At 33.8% G+C, this 23249-nt stretch overlaps 1 protein-coding gene across 1 annotated transcript; it reads left to right on the plus strand.

Moving 5' to 3' along the window:
* Positions 1 to 491: 491 nt before the first annotated feature.
* On the plus strand, positions 492 to 19866 carry LOC134281128 (ubiquitin carboxyl-terminal hydrolase 15-like; the record flags this gene model as incomplete). The annotated part of the gene is made up of 3 exons (XM_062763595.1): positions 492 to 633; positions 6930 to 7039; positions 19681 to 19866. Coding segments are annotated over 3 exons (423 nt in total), but the record flags the coding sequence as incomplete, so codon positions are not given.
* Between the last annotated feature and the right edge of the window lie 3383 nt (positions 19867 to 23249).

Here is a 23249-nt window from a genome sequence, read left to right on the forward strand (position 1 = left end):
TTCATCAAAAACGCTTTACACTAATTTGAATAATATTATTTGTTGCTGATCTATATGAGAAAATAGATTTAAAAAGTTCCAATTATGGGCCAAAAATTTATATCCCCCCTTTATCAAACCTAATTTACATCTTTAATTTAATTCTATTGTTTAATTTCAGACTGGTAATGAATTAAGAATATGAAATACCTATAAGATCGAGGCCCATGGGTCACATGGTCACCTGAGCATATTAAGCTCAATTTGATGAATACATACGTAAATTATTGAATTATATTGACTTTTTCCTTGGTAAAGCCCAATTTGAAGGAGTGTGCATTTAGAGGCAAACACCTTAGTGCGGGTATTACTGTCTCATGACAGCATCTAGTTTATAACTGGGTTACTGCATTTGTTCCAATTCACTCAGAAAATAAGAAGGTGAGGTTAGATGTGATTAACTTTTATGATTATTTGCAATTTTTATGTTAAATAAAAATTTACAAGTATAAATAAATTCTCCTAGGTATCTTATTGATGCAAAATGGTTCAAACAGTGGAAAAAGTATGTAGGCTATGATCAGTGGGACCTAAGTAGTGTTGGAGAGCAGGGTGCCTACCCAGGGCCAGTTGACAATTCACCTCTAATGAAAGGTAAGTACAGTCCCTGAAACCTTCTACTTTCCTATTTTTCCGTTTACTCACGGTTCGTTCAGCGTGCATTCACCGTTCACGCTCCGTTCACAGTTTTGCGTTCACCGTTCACCGTGCGCTCAGGTTCACCATTCACCATTCGCTCTTCGTTCCATTTACTTTGCATTCATCTTGCGTTCACCGTTCACTTAATGTTCAGTCTTTATTGTCATTCGGAACTCCGAAGTGAAAGGACTTATCATTTTGATGGTAAGGATTTTACACGTTTTTTAATTAAATTACTAAGATATCGTGTTTGAAGAATAATTATTTCATTGCAAAAAGTATCAACGATATTTATTATATTTCTATTATTATAGCTTAGCTGTTACTTTATACATGAAATTTCCCTGGAAAATAATACATTAAGTACCTACATGTACGTAGAACGATGCTAAAATATTAAATTTAAATAAGTCAATGTACAAATACTTCAAGCACGGCAACATTTTGTTGTAATGTAAAAGACAACAAATTGTTAATGGATGGATAATAATCCAAGTCTTTTACAAGACAAGAATACAAAAAAAAATTTTCTGACATGTATTTTTAAAAAATGCAGGAAAACATGTTACAGCTACATGTACGTCTGAAAATTATAAACAGTACTGCAGATATTCAGTTAATTAAATATCTTTAGAGCGAATTAAATTGATAAATTGACAGTGTGAATTTAAATTAAAAAAAAAGACCAACTGTTTAAGATGTAATGCATTATGATTTTTTTACTACTTTACATATATAAAGTCTATTAATAGAGAGGGAAAATTCCTTCCTTCACTGTACGTAAATATATGTTTGCCATTCAGTATGATTAAGAGCCCCCCCCCCTCCCCTACGCCTTTTCTCCCGAAATCATATTCTTAGTATTTTCAGTATATTTTAATTAATATTTAATGTGTATTGTAACACAAGAAAATCAGTCTTAAAACAAACTTTAAAACAGTCATTAAACAATAGTATTTCAAAATATACATGTGCCGACAGTAGTATTTTAAATTGGCAGGGAGTATGTTTCAAATTCAAACTTAATACTTCCAAGTATATATTCCCATTATTCATTTATTTTTTCTGCAGAAATGCGAAAATCAGATGTAGAGATTATAGATTACTGATAGGAAAAAATGTTAAAACTTCTTGGAAATACTAAGTGACTTCGGCATGTTCGGTGAAACGAGATTTCCACACCTCCACTGTGTCGAATGATTTTGATTAACTGGACAAGCACGTGGACCTCATGTGAACCATGTGAAGTTGATGAAGGAAAATAAAAGTTGATGATTACTGTCAAATGGATTTGTTAATTTTCAAAAGAATGGTTACTTTCACTGCCTGGAATATTTAGAAAAGAAATAATAATATGAATTTTTAGGTCACCTGAGTAAACTCAGGTGACCTATTGCTATCCGTTTTCATCCGTCGTCGTTCGTCGTTTGTCTTGCGTTAACATTTGAACATTTTCAGCTTCTTCTTTGAAACCACTGAACCAATTTCAACAAATTTTGGCATGTAGCATCTATGGGTGAAGGGGAAAAAATTGTGAAATTTATGGTTCTTGCCCCCCCCCCCCCCGATGGGGCCTGGGGGTGGGACCAAAACCACTAATATTAATGCAATTTTTAAAAATCTTCTTCTTTACTCCTAGACATCAAGCAGTCAAACTGTTGGCATGATACTTATCAGTATTGAGTCCTCTACCAAAATTGTGAAATTTATGGCCCCAGGGACAGGGGTTCTAGTGCTAGGGCAGGGCTCCATTGATTATATAGTGAAAATGCATCAATTCTTTGAAAAGTTTCTTCTCTGCTCCTGGGTATCAAATAAACTAAGTACATACATGTAGTTATGATGGGCAAGAGTGCCTCTACCAAAATTGTGAATTTTAGGCCCCAGGGTCAGGGGTTTTGGTGCTAGGGCAGGTCTCCATTGATTATATAGTGAAAATGCATCAATTCTTTGAAAATCTTCTTCTCTGCTCCTGGGTATCAAATAAATTAACAAAGTACATAGTTATGATGGGCAAGAGTGCTTCTACTAAAATTGTGAATTTTATGGCCCAGGGTCAGGGGTTCTGGTGTAAGGGCGGGGCTTTATTGAATTTATAGTGAAAATATGTACATTAATTCTTTGAAAATCTTCTTCTCTGCTCCTGGGTATCAAATAAACTAACTAAGTACATAGGTATGATGGGCAAGAGTGCCTCTACCAAAATTATGAATTCTATGACCCTATGGTCTAGGGTCAGGGGTTCTGGTGTGGTAGGGCAGGGCTCCATTGATTATATAGTGAAAATGCATTTATTCTTTGAAAATCTTCTTTCTGCTTCTGGGTATTAAATAAACTAATTAAGTATATAGTTATGATGAGCAAGAGTGCCTCTACCAAAATTGTGAATTTTAGGGCCCAGGGTCAGGGGTTCTGGTGTTAGGGCGGGGATTTATTGAATTTATAGTGAAAATACGTACATTAATTCTTTGAAAATCTTCTTCTCTGCTCCTGGGTAATAAGCAGATGAACTATTATAGTAATGATGTGCAAAGGCTCTTCTTCCAGAATTGTGAATGTCCAGGCCCCTGGGTCAGGGATACCATAGAGACAGGGGGGGGGGGGGGCTTTACTTACATGTATATACTGAAAATGAATTGTTTGAAATCTGCTCCTTGGTACATGTATTAATCAAACATTTTTGATAATAGTGCAATGTGTGGACCTAGGGTCATCAGGGTTCATTTGTGGTAGGGGCACTTCTGATTATTGCTGAATATTACTGATTAGTTGATATGCATTTTTATGGCGTGGAACTTGGTCGATCGTCATCTAGCGATCAGTCAGGTTTACGCGACCGTATGTGTCAGTGGATGCATCCGCAATAGAAAAAAGCAACAGCTGTAAACCAATTTCTTTTAAAACGTTCACAATGAATAATAGCTTGAATATAAAATTAAATCAATTGTATCTTCAATTAATACTACTACAAAACATCGATATTATGTTGAATTTTTACGCAAGAAAAACGTTATGGTTGTTGCGGATGAATTTCTACAGAGAGGGTGCGTCGAATGACATGAATCACATTTTGGGACTGATTAATGTAATACAAACAATCCTAAATACGATAAAATAATTACAAAATAAACACGAATACAACAAGACTTTCAAGATTGAATTTTTTAATCTTAGCTTTACTTTTACTTTCTTCAATTTTATCCGAACAACCGATGATAACAGATATTGACCAGTAATGCCAGTATTACTGTACTTATCCATTTCCTCCATTTGTTTAACGCGCCATGTCATAAGTGGATCGTACTTGTAACATTAGAGTTATGGTTGTAGTTAAGATGCAATCACTATACAAGAGAACAACGCTCTGACAATGGCAATTAATAAGAATAATTTATGAAACCCTTCATAGGTCTTCGATTGACTGAAAAGAAATTAGATTGATATAGAGCATGGCCATTTCTGACAATGTCTGGTCAATTCGAACCCTGACTCATTCGGACCAGGACATAAGGCTATAAGGCCCTATACTGTATTTGTGTTAAGACTATTTTTTTCAAATTTTATTTTTATGTTACCGAAATCACTCACTTGACCTATCTGCAGATCTTTTGAAATTGTTTTTCTTGTTCGATGCCATTGAAGCCTTTCAGGCTTTTGATTTGATTACCCTGCCTATGGGTATTAAGGAGGCTTGGGGGTCAACAAATTAACAACAAATTAACCACCAACTTAAATTTTTAGATATATCTTTAACTGTCAACTATCATTTGACAAAGAAAATTTCATACATATTAATTTTAAAATTTGATTATTTTTGTATATCTTTATATGGCGCTCTTCTTCTAAAGGAGATCGAAGTAGTCTAAAAATGGCCATGACCACCCAGCCCCTTTAAGTAACCAAACTAAGCAATTGCTAAGTTTATTGTTTAGGATTAACAATGATGCCAGCCTCTTTCAAAATTTTGAATGTCATAGCATCTACCTTAAAACATTAACCTAATTCAATCATTTGAAAGTTGTTGCATGATTCTCATGTCACCTATAAGGCCCATGGGCCTCTTGTTATTTGATACAACAGATATCTGAGAATGGAGGAGGGGGCTTAAATCTCTCTCTCTCTCCATCTCTCACACAATTGTCTGCTCAATAAAAATTATGACAGCATATTACTTATTTGGTTCTGAAAATCTAATCTATTACAAATAATTTGAATGCCTCTTTCCATTATCTTGTCCGAGTATAATCAAGGCCGGAAAATGTCTACGAATGTATACATGTACATGTAGAACTTTACTAAATCAAAGTACTCAGAAGTACAGAGAGCCGGGCTCATTTACAGAGTAGAATGGATTTCTTACATGAATCACGTTTATATTCTGATGAAAAAATTATTTTAAAACTATCAATATAAATAATAAGACACTGACAGTGAGTTTTTCAATCCTAATACCACGGTCCGATTTTGTCAGAATCAGAATTAATCTGGTACCGCAGCTGAATGTAAACAAACAGGCCAGTCTGGTTCCCCCTCCTGCTTTACCTCGTATTTGTAGAGAACTACGGTAACACTGATTATCAAAAATCCTTACGCTAATGAACTATGTTCTTTGACTTATGAAGTTTTCAAAGTCATTACTACTAATGTTTATTTTATATAGATAAAACTTCGTTTTATTTTTATTGCTTTATTTAGCGTTTGTATTATCTCAAAAGCGGTTGAGAGTAAGAACTATATTTTTGCACATAACTTTGAAATGGCGACTATGGGGTTAACATCCTGCCTTGAACAGGATCACATAAGCCGGCAATTGCTCTTTGAGCAATAAGCCCGGCTAAAAATCATCATAAAAAATAAAAATGACACATAGATATAATATTATTGCATTAAAATTTTAAAATACAAGTGTATTTATGCAATACGTCAACAGACGTTTACACGGAATGGCCTTTGCTCGGAAATATATAATATATGGTTTTTACAACTGTGGTACAATGTAATTAATTCATTCTTTACGAAGTAGTTTTCTCTTCTGAAGTTCACACTATTTTATTAGTTAAAAGAATAAGCATATTTATTTTATTAGCAGATTAATGTTTTATATTACACATGTTTGGTAACAGTTACACATGTTTTACGGCAATAGAAATCCTATTATTGAAATATTGAGTTTAAACATCATACATATAAGCAGAAATTTTTTAAAATCATTTATTTATTTATCTATTGATTGTTTATTTATATTTTAGCACCTATCATTAGAATACAACAGAATAGTTTCAATGCAAGGAATAGATCGGAGGCATTCCAAATAAATCGTTCATGTTGCATTCACCGTTCACTTTGCGCTCGCGTTTGCGCTCCGTTCGCGTTCTGCGTTCACTCCCCGTTCTCCCTTGACACTTCATTCACCAAATTGTGTTAAGCATTCATATATCATTCACTCACTGTTCGCTCTGCGTTCGTTCACCATTCAGGTGAGAAAGTAGAACGTTTCAGGGACTGTACAACATATATTATCATCATGTTGGTTCCTTTTTAGTAACCAGAGTAAGTTTACCAAAAAGTAGGTTACCATGGCCTACTTTTTGAAATGTCATGGCTATATCTTAATATTTCAGATAATAAGAGGCTTAATATCATCACTTTTTGTTAGTTGATTATCCTGGGCTCTCAGAGTGTTTTAACCAAAATGTATGTCATGATGACCCACTTTTGGAATTTCAAGGCGTTATTTAACAAAATGCCTAGAGGCTTCAAATATAAGTGATAGATGATACAATTTATCAGAAGAGTGATTCAAGGCCCTTAGGCCTCTTGCATGAAATCGTCATTAAAATCAAATCCCATCAGTACTTTCAGTAATTTTATTTTTCTAACCAATGTGCCAGGTGAGCAACTTGGCCTACATGCATCTTATTTGATGGCAGTATAGGGTATTTTTCCTAAATTACAGTGTTTGATTCTGAAATACAGTAAAACTCGGTTATAACAAAGTCACTTGGACCTATGAAATTACTTTGCTATATCAGTAATTCGTTAAATCCATATAAGGAATTAGTTAAATTTATAAATCTGGGGATCCAAGATAACTTGGCTATATCCATGAATTTGCAATATCAGTTTTCCTACTAATTGAGTTTTGCTGTAATTTTTCACATTTGTGTGCTTGGACCTCAGTGTTTGTTTTATCATGTTTATTGCCAAACTGAAAATAAGAATGAAACGCAATTTATTTTTTTATATTGCAGAAGGCACACAGGAATTAAAAGACCATTTAATTGATGAACTTGATTATATTTTAATACCTAAAGAAGGCTGGGAGAAAATTATCCAGTGGTATGGACTAACTCAGGGCCAGGTATTTCTTATATACTGTGAAAGCAGAAATATTCGTGGGGGATTAAATTTCATTTATTTCCTTGTTAACAATTATCAAGGAAATTAAATCCCTCACGAAATTTTATTTGACTATATTCAGTTTTGTTCAAATCATGACCCCCGAGGATAGGGCGGGGCCACAATTGACAATCAAAGTTTTACATAGGAATATATAGGAAAAATCTTTGATAATCTTCTTCTCCAGAATCACTGGGCCAGTAAAAATGAAACTTATATGGAAGCATCCTCAGGTAGTGTAGATTCAGTTTTGTTCAAATCATGACCCCAGGGAATAGGGTGAGGCCACAATTGAAAATCAAAGTTTTACAAAAGAATATATAGGAAAAATCTTTCAAAATCTTCTTCTCAAGAACCACTGTGCCAGAAAAGATGAAACTCATATGGAAGGATGATCAGGTAGTGTTGATTCATGTTTGTTCAAATCATGACCCCCCAGGGATTAGGGTTGAGCCACAACTGATGATCAAAGATTTTACATAGGAATATATAGAAAAAAATCTTTGAAAATCTTCTTCTCCAGAACCACAGGACCAGGAAGGATGAAACTTATGTGGAAACATTAGTGTAAATTCAAATTTGTTCAAATCATGACCCCCGGGGATAGGGCTGGGCCACAATTGACAAAGTTTTACACAGGAATATATAGGAAAAATCTTTGACCAATCATCTTTTCAAGAACCACTGTGCCAGTAAAGGTGAAACGAATATGGAAGCATCCTCAGGTAGTGTAGATTCAATTTTGTTCAAATCATGACCCCCCAAGGGTAGGGCAGGGCCACAATTGACGATCAAAGACTTACATAGGAATATATAGGAAAAATCTTTGAAAATCTTCTTCTCAAGAACCACTGGGCCAGGAAAGATGAAACTTATTTGAAAACATCCTCAGGTAGTGTACCAGTAGATTCAAGTTTGTTCAAATCATGACTCCCAAGGGTAGGGCGGGGCCACAATGGACGATTAAAGTTTTCCATAGGAATGAATACATCGGAATTTTTCTTTAAACTTTTTTAGCTCACCTGAGCTGAAAGCTCAAGTGAGCTTTTCTGATCACATTTTGTCCGGCGTCCGTCCGTCTGTCCGTCTGCCTGTCTGTAAACTTTTCACATTTTCGACTTCTTCTCAAGAACCGCTGGGCCAATATCAACCAAACTTGCCACAAAGTATCCTTGGGTGAAGGGGATTCAAGTTTGTTCAAATGAAGGGCCACGCCCTCATTCAAGGGGAGATAATTGGGAATTAATGAAAATTTGGTGGCATATTTTAAAAATCTTCTTCTCAAGAACCACTGTGCCAGGAAAGATGAAACTTATGGGCCTCTTGTTTTTTAAGAACCACAAAGCCATGATTGGTCATATCTTTATGTAAGCATCCTCACGTAGTGTTGATTCAAGTGTGTTCAAGTCATTAACGGGAAGCAGGGGTTGGGTAGGGTTGGCCACCATTGGGGATCAAAGTTTTGCCCAGAAATATCAAGGAAAATTTTTTGCCCAAGAAAAAGAAAAGCCATGTTTAATCATATTGATATGAAGGCATCCTCAGGTAGTAAAACGTCAAACTAGTTCAAATAAGGGCTCCCAGGGGTAGGGCTGGGCCACAAGATGGGGGGGGGGGTCAAATGAATAAATTGGAAAAAGTTCATCTACTTAAAAACAGCAAAGGCATTTGTTGTATGGAAGCATCATCAAGTAGATGGAAGTTTAAAATTCCAGACCCCCCCACCCCCTTGTAAACTTCTCAATACTGCAGTGATTTCTGCTTTTATTTCCTACACAATGTGCTCAGGTGAGCGATGTGGCCCATGGGCCTCTTGTTTTAAATTTCAACTCAAAGGTGGAGATTTGAGATTATTATTGAAAATGTCGAAATTCCTATCTTAAGGTTGATCTATGAATCGTTTAATTACGGGTATTTGAACATACATGTAATGGTTGCACAAAAATCCCATAGATTTGTGCTGTTTCTCACTGGTATACTGTATAGCAGGTTAAAATCTCGGTCGGAAAAGATCGCGATTTGTTCAGTTTTCAGCAAATCGCAGTCGTTTGAATTCGCGGAAACGAAAATCATAAATTTCTTTAATAGTACTTGCAAGCATTTTTCTTTAGGTATATATCGTGTGAACTGATATTTCCTGTCTCTATCTTACGAAAGTCTGTACATGTATATCGCGCATATCAGACAGGAAAGTCATATCTATATTGTGTCGATTTTGATCCCGATTGAATTAAAACACCGGACTGATTCGATTTGAAGTCAAAATAATGTTACGCATTCAGATTTTTTTTTATTTCATGGTCCAAATCAGAAAAAAAAAATACCGTAGTCAAAATGTTGAACTTTTATTCATCTAATTGAAATTAATTAATTGTCGTTACCCTGTTTACCACGTAAGTGCCTTGATTAAAGGTAATGACTGAGTGATACGCACGGGTAAAATTAAACAAGTAGGTTTTATTAAATAATTACATCGCACGTCTACTAGATGGTATAATAATAGTTAGCTATAGAAAATAACTGAACAATTAATAAGCTTTAAAAACACCAACAGCTACGTGTACACTCGCATAATTGTAAAGACAGTCTACATCTAATCACAGATAATAATAAAATTTAAATTTATTCTAAGGCTTATAAATCTTTTAAAGAATTATTCACTGTATGTTGAATTCGCGGAATTTCTTTTCCCGTGAATATAGCAAATATTAACTCCGCGAGTTAATTTCCTGCTGTACAGTACTATTATATATTTATAAAACACTATAAATAAATTTATTTTGTTATTAATGAAAACAAAAATACATTTGTACCTAAAACATTTATCTACAAGTACTAACTTAGTTATTTCACAGAAGAAATTTACGCTGTAAATTAAATATTTGTATTTAATGTCTAAAGCTTACAATCTGCGGTTGCAATTAAATATTCAAATCTTAGGAAACAACTACACGTCGAAAGAAAATCAAATTTCTGAGTAGAAATCTAAACAAATATTAATATAATAGTGCTCTGCTTCAATACATGTAAACTGTGTCAACAGAAGATGAATCTGCTACAACTGCACATGTACATGTAGGTGTACGGTAAGCTCTCATATACATGCATGTGAACATTTATATTTCAGATACTTAAAACCTCGTATTAATTAATGAACATTGAATGATGAAATACATTTTCTTTACAATACAAAACACAAAAAATAATAAATATTAAAAGAGTGAAATGTGACTTTTCTGACTAAATAATTATAAATCATTGCAATTAGACTTTGACTGTGTGTACTGTTACTAAAATAATTTAAAATAGGTTTAAGTCAGCAAATGAATTAAAACCTTAAAAATTATTATAGACTTGATCTCATATGAGGCATAATTGAAGGGCGGGATGTTGAAAGTCTAAAACCAATTTAATTAAAATTAAATAAACAAGATATAACCAAATAGCCAAAAATAAAATCGACTTCTCAAATAAAGTTACGTTCGGAATGAAATCGATTAATACTATAAATTGATTCGGTGTAATACATTTACTCGTCTTGCATGGTCACGGTGGAATCAGACAACTTCTTTTGTTTCATTATAATAGTAAAATAGTAAAATATCAAGAAAAAAGAATGCAAGCAAATTTTCATAGTTTAGAATGTTAGAATTATTTCACCCTTTTCAACGATCAATGAAACTGTTTCCTAGAATTAATTCTGTCTTGATTACACAGAAAACCCGATGATCCGAAAGTTCATGTACCATAAGTGCAGTATTTTTTTTTAAAGTTTATTAAAAGACTTATTTACATAGTCATTATGGAAACATCGTACAATGAAATAAATCAGTGGTTGGAGTTTAGGGACTTTATTTCATTAAATTTATTTATATGAATTTTTATTTAAATTCAAGAAAAAAAATCAAGCAAGGAAACGGTTTTTTAAAAAATCCTTAAATTGTACAATCATTTGATTTATTTAGAATAAAATCTTTAACGATTGTTGTTCACACAAGTTATGAACAGAATCTCGAAAATAAATACTATTTGACACAAGATGAGAGAGCAGTTCAGGTATGTTGACGGTGAACATAAGTCTCATTTAGGGGTATAGGGGAGAAGGGGGAGGGAGTGTTGACCGCACAGGAAGGCAGTGTGCTGATTAGAGAGGTACACATTCGTGTCAGTTTTCTGGCAAGGAAAACTCTTTTATTTGACACTCAGATGCATGGTATTTTCAGTTTATTTCTAGGCCAAAAAGGTAAGCTGTTAAAAGTCATCATGTTTTTCTTGAATATATTATTTTTCGATAAACTAATGTAAGATAAAATTAATAAGAAAACTTCTATTTTATTGTAACTGCCACGGTGTGATAAATAGAGTAGAGCATTTCATGTTTTATAATTTTGATTTTTTTTTTGTTGTAAATTTAGACATATCAAGGAATTTAGCTAATTAAATAGTGATTAAAAAAATTCAAAAATTGAGCGTAAAATTGGTGTTAAAGTTATCTGGATCAATGTCTTATGTTTTATCATTTTTGTAATATTAATATTTTAAATAATTGTGCATACATGCAGATCAGAGGTGTAAGTACATTAATATTATCAGACAATTGATCAAGAAAAAATGAATAATTTTTACGAAAAAAATATCATACAATTCAATAAATTAAAAAAAAGAAGACCATGGGATCGATTATTCCATTTCGGAAATAAGTTTTAAATTTAGATAATCACTCTCTGCTTGACCATGATATAATTATTTTCTTTATTTATTTTATTATAGATAAATCAATTTATTGATTAATTATGTTATTTCTTTATTCCTTTCCTTCTATGCTTTTGATGGAAACCTAAGGAATAAATCTTTTCTCTTTCTTGGTAAAGGTAATCTTATTTTAGTTAACAAAACGAAAAAGGAACTCGGAATACCTCGCTAGTTTCTTCCTATAGTAACGATAAAAAGCGAGGGTTTCCGAAGATACATGATAAAAGCAAAACATGATACTGTATAGGGGGAAAATAACTCGCGGTGTTAATATTCGCTATATTCACGGTGTTAACAAATCCGTGAATTCAAGAAACAGTGAATAAATTTTCAATAATCTCCATGTTTTATTTGGAAAATTGAGAATAGACTACGATAGATTTATATAGGTGTTCGTGCAGTCCATGGTCATTTCAGTAATTGCGAGTAGTACTGGCATTCAATTAATTTTAATTATCACGCTTTACTTTAATTCAAATCGGCAGATAATAATTTGTGTTTGTTCAAAAGCTGTTTTAATAGCCAACGCTACGTTTCATCAATCAAAACAACGTGGGCCATGGGTTTTGATTACCCGTGCGTAACTAATGTTACCACGTGTATTTGTTACCTGCATAATCATGCATGTTAGTTCATGTACTTTTTATCTACATTTTGGTTTTAAAAAATCATTCAAATAAATATCGAACTTACTGACGAAGGAAGTGTAGAAGGATCATATTATTTCGTAGAACTACTTAAAAAGTTCTATTTCCGTCCAGTATTTATTCGCTGCTTTGTATTGAAGATCTCGGGTACACATGCACTCATCGTAATAGCATGTAGGAAAGTCATTTAACGTTTAGAGACTATTAATAGCTGCACTTGTGTTAATTAATTATTTATAAAATTTAACAATTTTATAATAACTTACCCTGTTGTTCGTGAAATAAAGACATAAAGCTGATTAATGTTGTTTACATGTAGCTATGGTATGGATTAAATGGAGACAAGGGAAGTAACTTTTACTACATACCAAATTCCGCGAATTCAAGAAACCGCGATCGTATCAGATGAGAGAAAACCGTGAAAATTACAACCCGTGAAATTAATCCCCTATACAGTACACGATAGAACCTGATAAACGACCTTGTGACACGATAAACGCAAAACATGATACAATAGGATACAATAAGATACACACACGATAAGATAGGATACACGCACAATAGGACATGATAGAATTGTAAAGAATAACAATGCGGGTACTGTAACATCGATTGTTTATAGTATTGACAATCAAAGGATTCAATTTGAAACTATTTTATGCTGAAAGTACAATGTTTTGTCCAGGATTGAACTCCAAATTGTAGATTGTCATATATGAAAAGTTTAAAATATTTTATCAGCTTTAAAATGTGACAATTTTCAATGAAAATTTAATGAGAAGAGACTGCTTTAAGTTAAAAATAATAATCATTGAAAATGTAACATTTTAGGATTAGCTCCTAGCTCTCAAAAATTGATTAGACTGGTTCAGTGATCTCTTAGCAAGGTATTTAACCTGGATTATTTTTACTTTTCTGCCCTTATAAATTCTACAATGATCAATCTTGCATTTATTCAATAGCACATTTGCTCCAACATTCATTCAACAGACGTTTCCTATTTCCATCGCGAAAGAGTTAACTAAGTTAAGTAATTGCGATATCAAGTATTGGTTGACACTTCAAAGTCAATTCATTTACCGGGGTATTTCAAATCAAATTTGTAAGAAATTATGACAATTTTTAGCTGTTTATGATGCATCTAGGGATGAACATTACTAGACTTGCTTCAGATGCTGGATCTGACCTACATTTTCCAGTTGAGTGACCAGGTTAAAGTTTTTGGAGCAGGTCCATTCCCAAGTAACTGTAAGCCCTACCCAAACCAAATTTGCATGGATGATGCATCTAAGGATGGACACTACCAGGTTTGCTTCAGATGCTGGATCTGACCTACATTTTCCAAATGAGTGACCAGGTTAAAGTTTTTGGAACAGGTCAATCCCCAATGAACTTTAGCATCTATTGAAAGAGAACTTGCATGAATATTATTGTCAGCATAAAAAAATATGTGTGAGATTTGCATTACTTAAACTGATAACATTCGTCGAGGTGAGCTTCGTAATCTTTGATTACCTATATTACTATGTTACCTATGCTACTCCTCCTACAGTTTTGGTCTGATTTCAATATAACTCGGCATACAAGTAGACTACACTAAGATACATAATTCTGTGTATCGGTTTTTGATTTCGATGAACAGTGTTGGCGTTGTTACTTGAAATAGAAATTTCTGTGAAATTCTTTCAAAATGCTACTCCTCCTACAGTTTTGGTCTGATTTCAATATAACTTGGCACACACAGGGTTCGACATTAACGTTAGTCCATTAGTCTCAGACTAATACATTTTCATTTGGACTAATAAAATTTCTGGTTAATAAGTCCGAACGGTCTAACAAAGTTTTCTGGGGAAAAAAAAAAAAATTCACCGATGTTTAATTCTCGACAACTTTCACTGGCTTCTTGGTGGGAAGTTAAGTAATTCTTAGTCAATTTGGCACTTAATTATAGGACTCATTGGTATGAAATTAAACATTTACAGATCATGACTTAGTATGAAGAAAGATGTTGGATTTTTGGATGATGTAATCATGCATAGAGGAAAAACGAACAAGATCGAGAATATGACTGCAGTACCTAATTGCACGATTTCAACGAATCTTGGTGTAAAATATTTCATGTGTAAATGGTTTGTTTATTTCAAAAAAGTATAAAAAGTACATTGCAATGTCAATTCTATTTTTATTTTATATTTTTGACGGACTCATAATAAAATTTCCCGCAGACTAGTAAAAGTAAAGGAGCACTAGTCCGGCCAGACCAAAGCCTAAAAATATTAGTGTCGAACCCTGACACAAGTAGAATACACTAAGGTACATAATTCTGTGTATCAGTTTTTGATTTCGATGAACGGTGTTGGTGTTGTTACATGTACTAAAAATAGAAATTTCTGTGAAATTCTTTCAAAATACTACTTCTCCTACAGTTTTGGTCTGATTTCAATATAACTTGGCACACAAGTAGAATACACTAAGTAACATAGTTCTGTGCATCAGTTTTTGATTTTGATGAACGGTGTTGGCGTTGTTACATGTACTAAAAATAGAAATTTCTGTGAAATTCTTTCAAAATGCTACTCCACCTACAGTTTTGGTCTGATTTCAATATAACTTGGCACACAAGTAGACTACATTAACCCCTGCGAGATGATCATGAATAATTCATGATTTTCCTTGAATTTTTCTTGAATTTTTTCATGAAATGTTCATGAAATGTTCATGAAGATCCTATGAACTTATTATTGGACATTTTCAAATCATGAATTTTTATTCATGAAGGAAAATTGATGAATATTCATGAATATTTTTTTCATGAATTAATAATGAAGAGTCATATACATGAAGATTCATCATTTCAAGAATTGTCCAATAATAAGTTCATTGGATCTTCATGAACTGTTCATGAATAATTTGTAGAATTTATCTAGGAATGTTCATGAATGAATAAAATTCATGAACCATTCATGAATATTCTTGCTTATTTGTAAACAAAAAAAATGTAATATTATTATTCACGTTTATTCATGAAAATGCATGAAGTCATGCAAAAAACAGTAACAGATGTTTTATACTCGTAATACAGTATCTTGAAAGATTTCACAGAATATTTGCTTGTTTTCCAACCATGGCAACAAAATTTTTGTTAAAATAGACAAATCTGATAAATCATAATAAACATGATAAATGAATTATATAGTTCATTCCTGGTAAAATTATGAAAAATTTCAATTCAAATGCAACTATTTGCAGAATGTTTAACCTTACTTGAAATACTTCGTCAAGAGTAGAGGGGGGTCCTTCCTCAGCATATTTCAAAGTGTGTTTTAATGCCAGAAATGGAACAGTTTTTAATTCCAGTCTAGGAGAAAACTGTGTTCAGCAACAGGGCAACAGCTTTAAGGGCTTTCAAGCATTTCGAGCAGAGATGGTCAATTCAAAAATTCTTATTCAATTATTGGCTCTCCATGTGGAATTTCCAGAATTTCATCATTTGGATCCTTTGATCGAATATCATTCATATTTTCACTTCTTTCTTTTCTTTTTTTATACCCCCCGCTTGAAAGGCGGGAGGGTATATAGTAATCGTTAATTCCGCAAAACATGGACTTTGCCATTATAACTATATGGAGGCGGGGGGTATCATTTAGTGAGCTCATCGCTCACAGTACCTCTAGTTTTTGAGAGAGCTCAGATTTTTTTGTAGCCAGAGTTTCTTGTCTTCTGCTCAACATTTGTGAACTGCTTCCCTTTTTCCTACAAGAAGAAAGATTTTCTAAAAATGCCCATGAATGTAAAAACTTAGGACATTTTTTTCTGCATTTTAGTTTCTGAGTTAATATTGCATCATTGGGACTTCCAAATTAAAGCATTCTGAGGTGGAATTTAAGCCTATATAAAATATTCCTTGGCCGCCGTGTTGTACGAGGGGTGACCAAAAAGTTCACGAACTAATTGAATAACTTCCAACTTAAAAGAAACAATATTTGGTTTCAGTGTTGATTATATTTTAAATTAATCTTCTCCAATTTTAATGCACATCTGCCAACATTCTGCTCATGCGCGAATCACGTGATATAGGTGGTCACGTGATCCCCTTCGAAGCATTCTGTCACAAAAGCTGAAAGATTTTTCTGAGTTTTATGTTTCTTTCCATGCAAGTTAATTTTTATAAAAAGAACTTTTCATATGTCAGAAATGGTCAAATCTCGGCAACAGAATGGGTGGATAAGAATTTCCTTTCCAAAAATAAGCATGGCGACCATCAAAACCCAAATCTTCTGTCTTGGGAGAGACGTTTACTCAAGATGGATAGAGAATGGATGCCTCCTTTTTATCATATCTAATATGTTTAAAATCTTAAGTAAATGATATCTTAGGTATTTAATAATCATATTATTGTCTTAATATTCAACTGTTTTTCAAAGTGTAAATTAAAGGTCTTCGGTAGCTAATTGCTTAATTAAAAACCATTTTTTTTCAAACTTGCTTTTACTGGGCAACAAAACAAGTATCATTTTTAACCATCTGCCTTCCTTCACAAAAACGACCAATCCAATCATTGATTGAATTTATAGCAAGTCATTTTTCTTAATAAACTGTTTACAAATTATTATACACTACTTCAAGGGGTTTTCTAAGATATACCATAAATTCTACAGTCGTTTGTTGAACGAGTGAGACAACCATTTTTCATCACAAGTGACCTACATAGTGACGTCATTTTCGCATTGTGACGTCACAATCAAGGAGCAAAACTTAATTCAGCATATGCTATTTATAGATCCTGTGTATGACTATGTGTGTACGAAATTTTTTTCTAATCTGAAATGTGGTTTTGTAGATATAGAGATAGTTCGCAAACTTTTTGATCACTCCTCGTAGATCAATCAGGCCTATGAAATTTATGAGCCTCAGTTTATAACTCATGTATGTTACTATGGTTGGATTCCAGCCTTTCCCCCGGGGGTCATAATTTGAAAAATTTAGAATCTACACTACCCCAGAATGCTTCCACATAAGTTTCAGCTTTTCTGGCCCAGTGGTTCTTGAGAAGATGATTTTCAAAGGTTTTTAGCTCACCTGAGCTGAAAGCTCAAGTGAGCTTTTCTGATCACATTTTGTCCGTCGTCCGTCTGTCTGTCTAGCTGTCTGTCCGTCTGTAAACTTTTCACATTTTCGCCTTTTTCTCAAGAACCGCTAGGCCAATTTCAACCAAACTTGCCACAAAGCATCCTTGGGTGAAGGGGATTCAAATTTGTTCAAATGAAGGGCCACGCCCTCATTCAAGGGGAGATAATTGGGAATTAATGAAAATTTGGTGATATGTTTTAAAAATCTTCTTCTCAAGAACCATTGTGCCAGGTAAGATGAAACTTATGTGGAAACATCCTCAGGTGGGCAGATTCAAATTTGTTCAAACCATGACCCCCGGGGGTTGGGTGGGGCCACAATGGCCAACCAAAGTTTTACATAGAAATATATAGTAAAATTCTTTAAAAATCTTCTTCTCAAGAATGACAAAGCCATAATTCATCATATTTATATGGAAACATCCTCAGGTAGTGTAGATTCAAGTTTGTTCAAGTCATGACCCTCGGGGGTAGGGCGGGGCCGCAATGGCGGACCAAAGTTTTGCATAGACATATATAGGAAAAATTTTTAAAAATCTTCTTCTCAAGAATAACAAAGCCATAATTGATCATATTTATATGGAAACATCCTCAGGTAGTGTAGATTCAAGTTTCTTCAAATCATGACCCCCGGGGGTAGGGTGGGGCCAAAATGGCGGACCAAAGTTTTACATAGTAATATATAGGAAAATTCTTTAAAAATCTTCTTCTCAAGAATGACAAAGCCATAATTCATCATATTTATATGGAAGCATGTTCAGGTAGGGTAGATTCAAGTTTGTTCAAATCATGACCCCCCGGGGTACGGCGGGGCCAAAACGGCAGACCAAAGTTTTGCATAGAAATAAATAGGAAAATTCTTTAAAAATCTTCTTCTCAAGAATGACAAAGCCATAATTCATCATATATATATATGGAAGCATGCTCAGGTAGTGTAGTTTCAAGTTTGTTCAAATCATGACCCCCCGTGGTAGGGCGGGGCCAAAATGGCCAACCAAAGTTTTACATATAATAGGAAAATTCTTTAAAAATCTTCTTCTCAAGAATGACAAAGCCATAATTCATCATATTTATATGGAAGCATGCTCAGGTATTGTAGATTCAAGTTTGTTCAAGTCATGACCCCCGGGGCTAGGCGGGGCCAAAATGGCCGACCAAAGTTTTACATAGAAATATATAGGAAAATTCTTTAAACATCTTCTTCTCAAGAATGTCAAAGCCATAATTCATCATATTTATATGGAAGCATGCTCAAGTAGTGTAGATTCAAATTTGTTCAAATCATGTCAGACCCCCAGGGGTAGGGCGGGGCCAAAATGGCCGACCAAAGTTTTTAAAGATATATATAGGAAAATTCTTTAAAAATCGTTTTCTAAAAAATAGCAAATCCATGATTGGATTTAAACTTTACAATAAAAAGCCATTTTCTACTTTTTCCTACCCTTAGTGCTCAGGTGAGCGATGTGGCCCATGAGCCTCTTGTCTTGATTATCTCCCCTTGTGAGAGGACTTGGCCCTTTATTTTAACAATTTAAATTCCCCTTTACCCAAGGATGCTTTGTACCAAGTTTGGTCAAAATTGGCCCAGTGGTTCTTGAGAAGAAGTCGAAAATGTGAAAAGTTTACAGACAGACGGACAGACAGCTGGACGGACGGACGGACGACGGACAAAATGTAATCTAGCCCCAGGATCATGAAACAAGCTTAAACTTAAGTCAAATTTTCAATTGCCTATAAAATATTTATTGCTAATTGAATTCATCTAAAAATTTGCAGATATTAAAAATATTCTGAAACAACATTGACAAGATATTCTAATTTTTGTCTCCTTGACCTCATAAACATTATATTACAGCATAAAGATTTTGACTTAAGATTAAGACCTTTCATGATCCTGGGGCCAGAAAAGCTCACTTGAGCCTTCGGCTCAGGTGAGCTAAAAAATATGAATTATCTTTTTAGGACTTACCTATAAGTGTGACATAGAGTTTACAACCCCAAATCTGATTTATCAGTGAGTACACATGGTGATTTTTGGTGAAATTCCTTTCAATACATTTGGTATTATTTTTTAGGTTCCAGTTGCAAGGAAAGTGATTGAACAAGGAATGTTTGTCAAGCACTGTAAAGTAGAAGTTTATCTTTTGGATTTGAAACTTTGTGAAAATTCAAATATAGCAGACAGTTATTCCATGAGTTTCAGTAGATGTGACACTGTAGGTATGTATAACAGGCATTTATCTTAAGATCTATTGGTTATTGTTCATTACTATAGCTGTCTGATATGCATTGATCATGACTGCTAAAACTAATACAAAAGAAGATAATGCATAGGTAAACTTAATTTTTAGCTCTACTGGTTAGAGACCAGAAGAGCTTATGCAATAGTAATGCGTCCGGCGTCCGGCCATCTGTCTGTCTAGCTGTCTGTCTGTCTGTCTGTCTGTAAACAATTTTTCAAAATGCTACTTCTCCTACAGTTTTGGTCTGATTTCAATATAACTTGGCACACAAGTAGATTACACTAAGATAAAGAATTCTGATTATCGATTTTTGATTTCGATGAATGATGTTGCCATGGTTACTAAAAAAAGAAATTTCTGTGAAATACTTTTAAAATGCTACTTCTCCGACAGTTTTGGTCTGATTTCAACATAACTTGGCATACAAGTAGACTACACTAAGATACATAATTCTGTATATCAATTTTTGATTTCAATGAACGATGTTGCCATGGTTACTAAAATTGAAAATACTCTAAAAGTTTATTAACAGCTACTCTTACAGCTGTAGTCTTATCGCAATATCTTGCCACAAAAAGAGCTTAATCAAGCATCAGTATTCTATTTAATGCTGTTGTAAAGTTTCAATTCCCAACAGCTATTTTTGTCTTCATTTGTTATATATACAAACCAAAAATAAAATATTTACACACTGCTATTAAACTTTCTGTTTGGAAAACTGAGGACATACAACTGTTCTGCAATTACAAATTGATAAGAGTTATCCCCCCTTTTAAAGACATGTTGAAACATGGGGGATGAAAAACAGAGTACAACTTACAAAAGTTATCCCCCTTTAGTTACAATTCACTGAGGGGATGAAATGCAAAATAACATTTTCTTAAAGTTATCCCCCTTTTGTAAATAATAAATACAAAACCTCTTGGGGATGAGATTAAATAAAAAATTACAAAAATTTGTAACTAGTGGAGCAATTCCTGCCTTAATTTAAGGTAGATTGCGGGTTTACTGTCTACCTGAAAACATACTCTGAAAATTTGTCAACAAAATCCTCTTGTTTCAAATATTTTCCTCCCGAATTTTTTAAAAATTCATAGGTGTGGTTATATTGTAATTGTATTTCAAATGCTCTAATGTTGATGAGAACAGGTAACACTATTTCAATGAAATATATTGTAAAATCATGCAGTTTACACTAGTATTCACATTTCATAACCATGCTAGTAAAATTAAAATGAAGCAGGCGAGTTTAATATTACTCAACACAATGAATGTGTAGTACATGTATAAAATTTAGATGATCTATTTACAAAAAAGAAAAACGTGTTCTAACTCATTTTCTTGCAAATATTTTTAAAAATATGCAATTTTCCAACAAGTGTAGGAGAAAATTGTTTATATATATATATCGTTAGTGCTACATCATATTTAATATTTCGTTTGTCTGTGCGGCCAAAACAAAATAAAAAATTATCAACAATTCACTTAAAATAAAGCATGAAATCGACTAATTCAAATTTTTATTGTCAATGTTCATGTAAACATTGTCATACCGTATAAGCAGAATTTTTTGCAAGGATTTAATTATGGCATTATTAGCGAGGGTGCCAAGATCGCTAAAATTGAATATCGCTAAAAATTAATTTCGCTTTACAGTAAAACTCGTTTAGAACGAACACAGATATTGCAAACATTGTCATCTTGGATCCCCAGCTTCTATAAATTTAATAAATTTCTTAAACAGTTATATCGAATTACGAATATAGGGAAGTAATTTCATAGGTCCCAGTGACTTTGTTATAACGAGTTTTGCTGTATTTATGATAGATTCTTTAATGAGCTTTTTAAAATCGCTAAAATTACATCTTGCTAAAAGTAACATACCAATTTTTAAGGACAAATCACTAAATTTTCTCCTGCTAAAATTTCCACTTATATGGTAATTTGCCCACAGCTTGGCACTATTTCAAAAAGACACAGGGAAAAAACAAAAAAAAAATTTCACAGTAAACTCAAGCAATATGGAAAATTTTAACCGAATAATGGGCATTAACTATCTTGCTTTGGATGCTGGATCTGACCTACATTATCCAGATGAGTGACCAGGTTAAAGTTTTTGGAGCAGGTCCATTCCCAATCAACTATAATCCCTACCTGGACCAAACTTTTATGGATGATGCATTTTAGACATGGACACTACCAGACTTGTTTCAGATGCTGGATATGACCTTCATTTTACAGTTGAGTGATGAGGCTAAAGTTTTCAGAGCAGGTCCATTCCCAAGTTACTAAAGGCCCTACCTGAACCAAACTTTTAGGAATAATGCATCTAGGGATGGACACTACCAGACTTGTTTCGGATGCTGGATCTGACCTACATTATTCAGATGAGTGAACAGGTTGATGTTTTTGGAGCAGGTCCATTCCCAAGGAAATATAAGCCCTACCTGGACCAAACTTGCATAAAGGATGTATCTAGGGATGGGCATAACAGACTTGCTTCAGGTGCTGAATCTGACCTACATTATTCAGATGAGTAACCAAGCTCATGTTTTTGGAGTATCTAGAAATATTGTAACCGGGATGCAAATTATAACTATAAAGAAAATATAATGTAAGATTTGCATTATTTAAACTGATAACATTTGTTGAGGAGAGCTTTGTAATCTTTAATTAGGGCCCCGCAAGGATTTGCGGGTGCCCTATAGTAATCACTGTGTCCGTCCATCTGTCTGTCTGTCTGTTCTTACGAGAGGTACATTGTGGGGTAAAATTAACGTATTTTCCAGCAGTGTGGGGTTTTTTGGGTACTGTGGGGTTAACCCCATAATGAAGAGGTCTAATTACGTTCAAAATTACTCTATGAGGTCGAAAAACCTAAAATTAGATTTAACCTCACAAAGACTTTGTCCAAATTTTGGACATGTCCTTAGCCCAAAACGCTCAGACATTCAGAAATCTGCTGTTTAGAGGCGTTCGGTAATTGAATCGAGGAGTTCCGAATACCTGAGCATGCGCATATATTTAAAACTAACTGCGCATGCGCAGATTACGGAAGTAGCTGTGTTTGGACACTTTGTATTAGCAGTGAGGAAATTCGGAAACACAAAAAGCAAATGCAGTAAGTCTTACTATTTTGTTGCACCACATTGAAAAAAAGCTTTGTTAATTGTTTGACATGCTTCATACGTACATTATGCAGTTGTAGAATTTATTTAAAGTCAAGGAAAGGACATCTGTAGTCCACCTAAACACATACCTATTGAAAACGGTCTTTTGTGAAAAAAAATATAATGAATGCACTGATAGTTCTTTTTTTAATCAGAGGTCTGCAATGAAAATCGACCGATACCTGGGGGTCGGGCTAGTGGTTTTCTGCATGAAGGTCGCCCCGTTGGCCA

The sequence above is a fragment of the Saccostrea cucullata genome, unplaced genomic scaffold (genome assembly GCF_032062105.1).
Source record: "Saccostrea cucullata isolate Sc308-1 unplaced genomic scaffold, CSIRO_AGI_Scuc_v1 ctg5364, whole genome shotgun sequence".
Classification (NCBI taxonomy): Eukaryota; Metazoa; Mollusca; class Bivalvia; order Ostreida; family Ostreidae; genus Saccostrea; species Saccostrea cuccullata.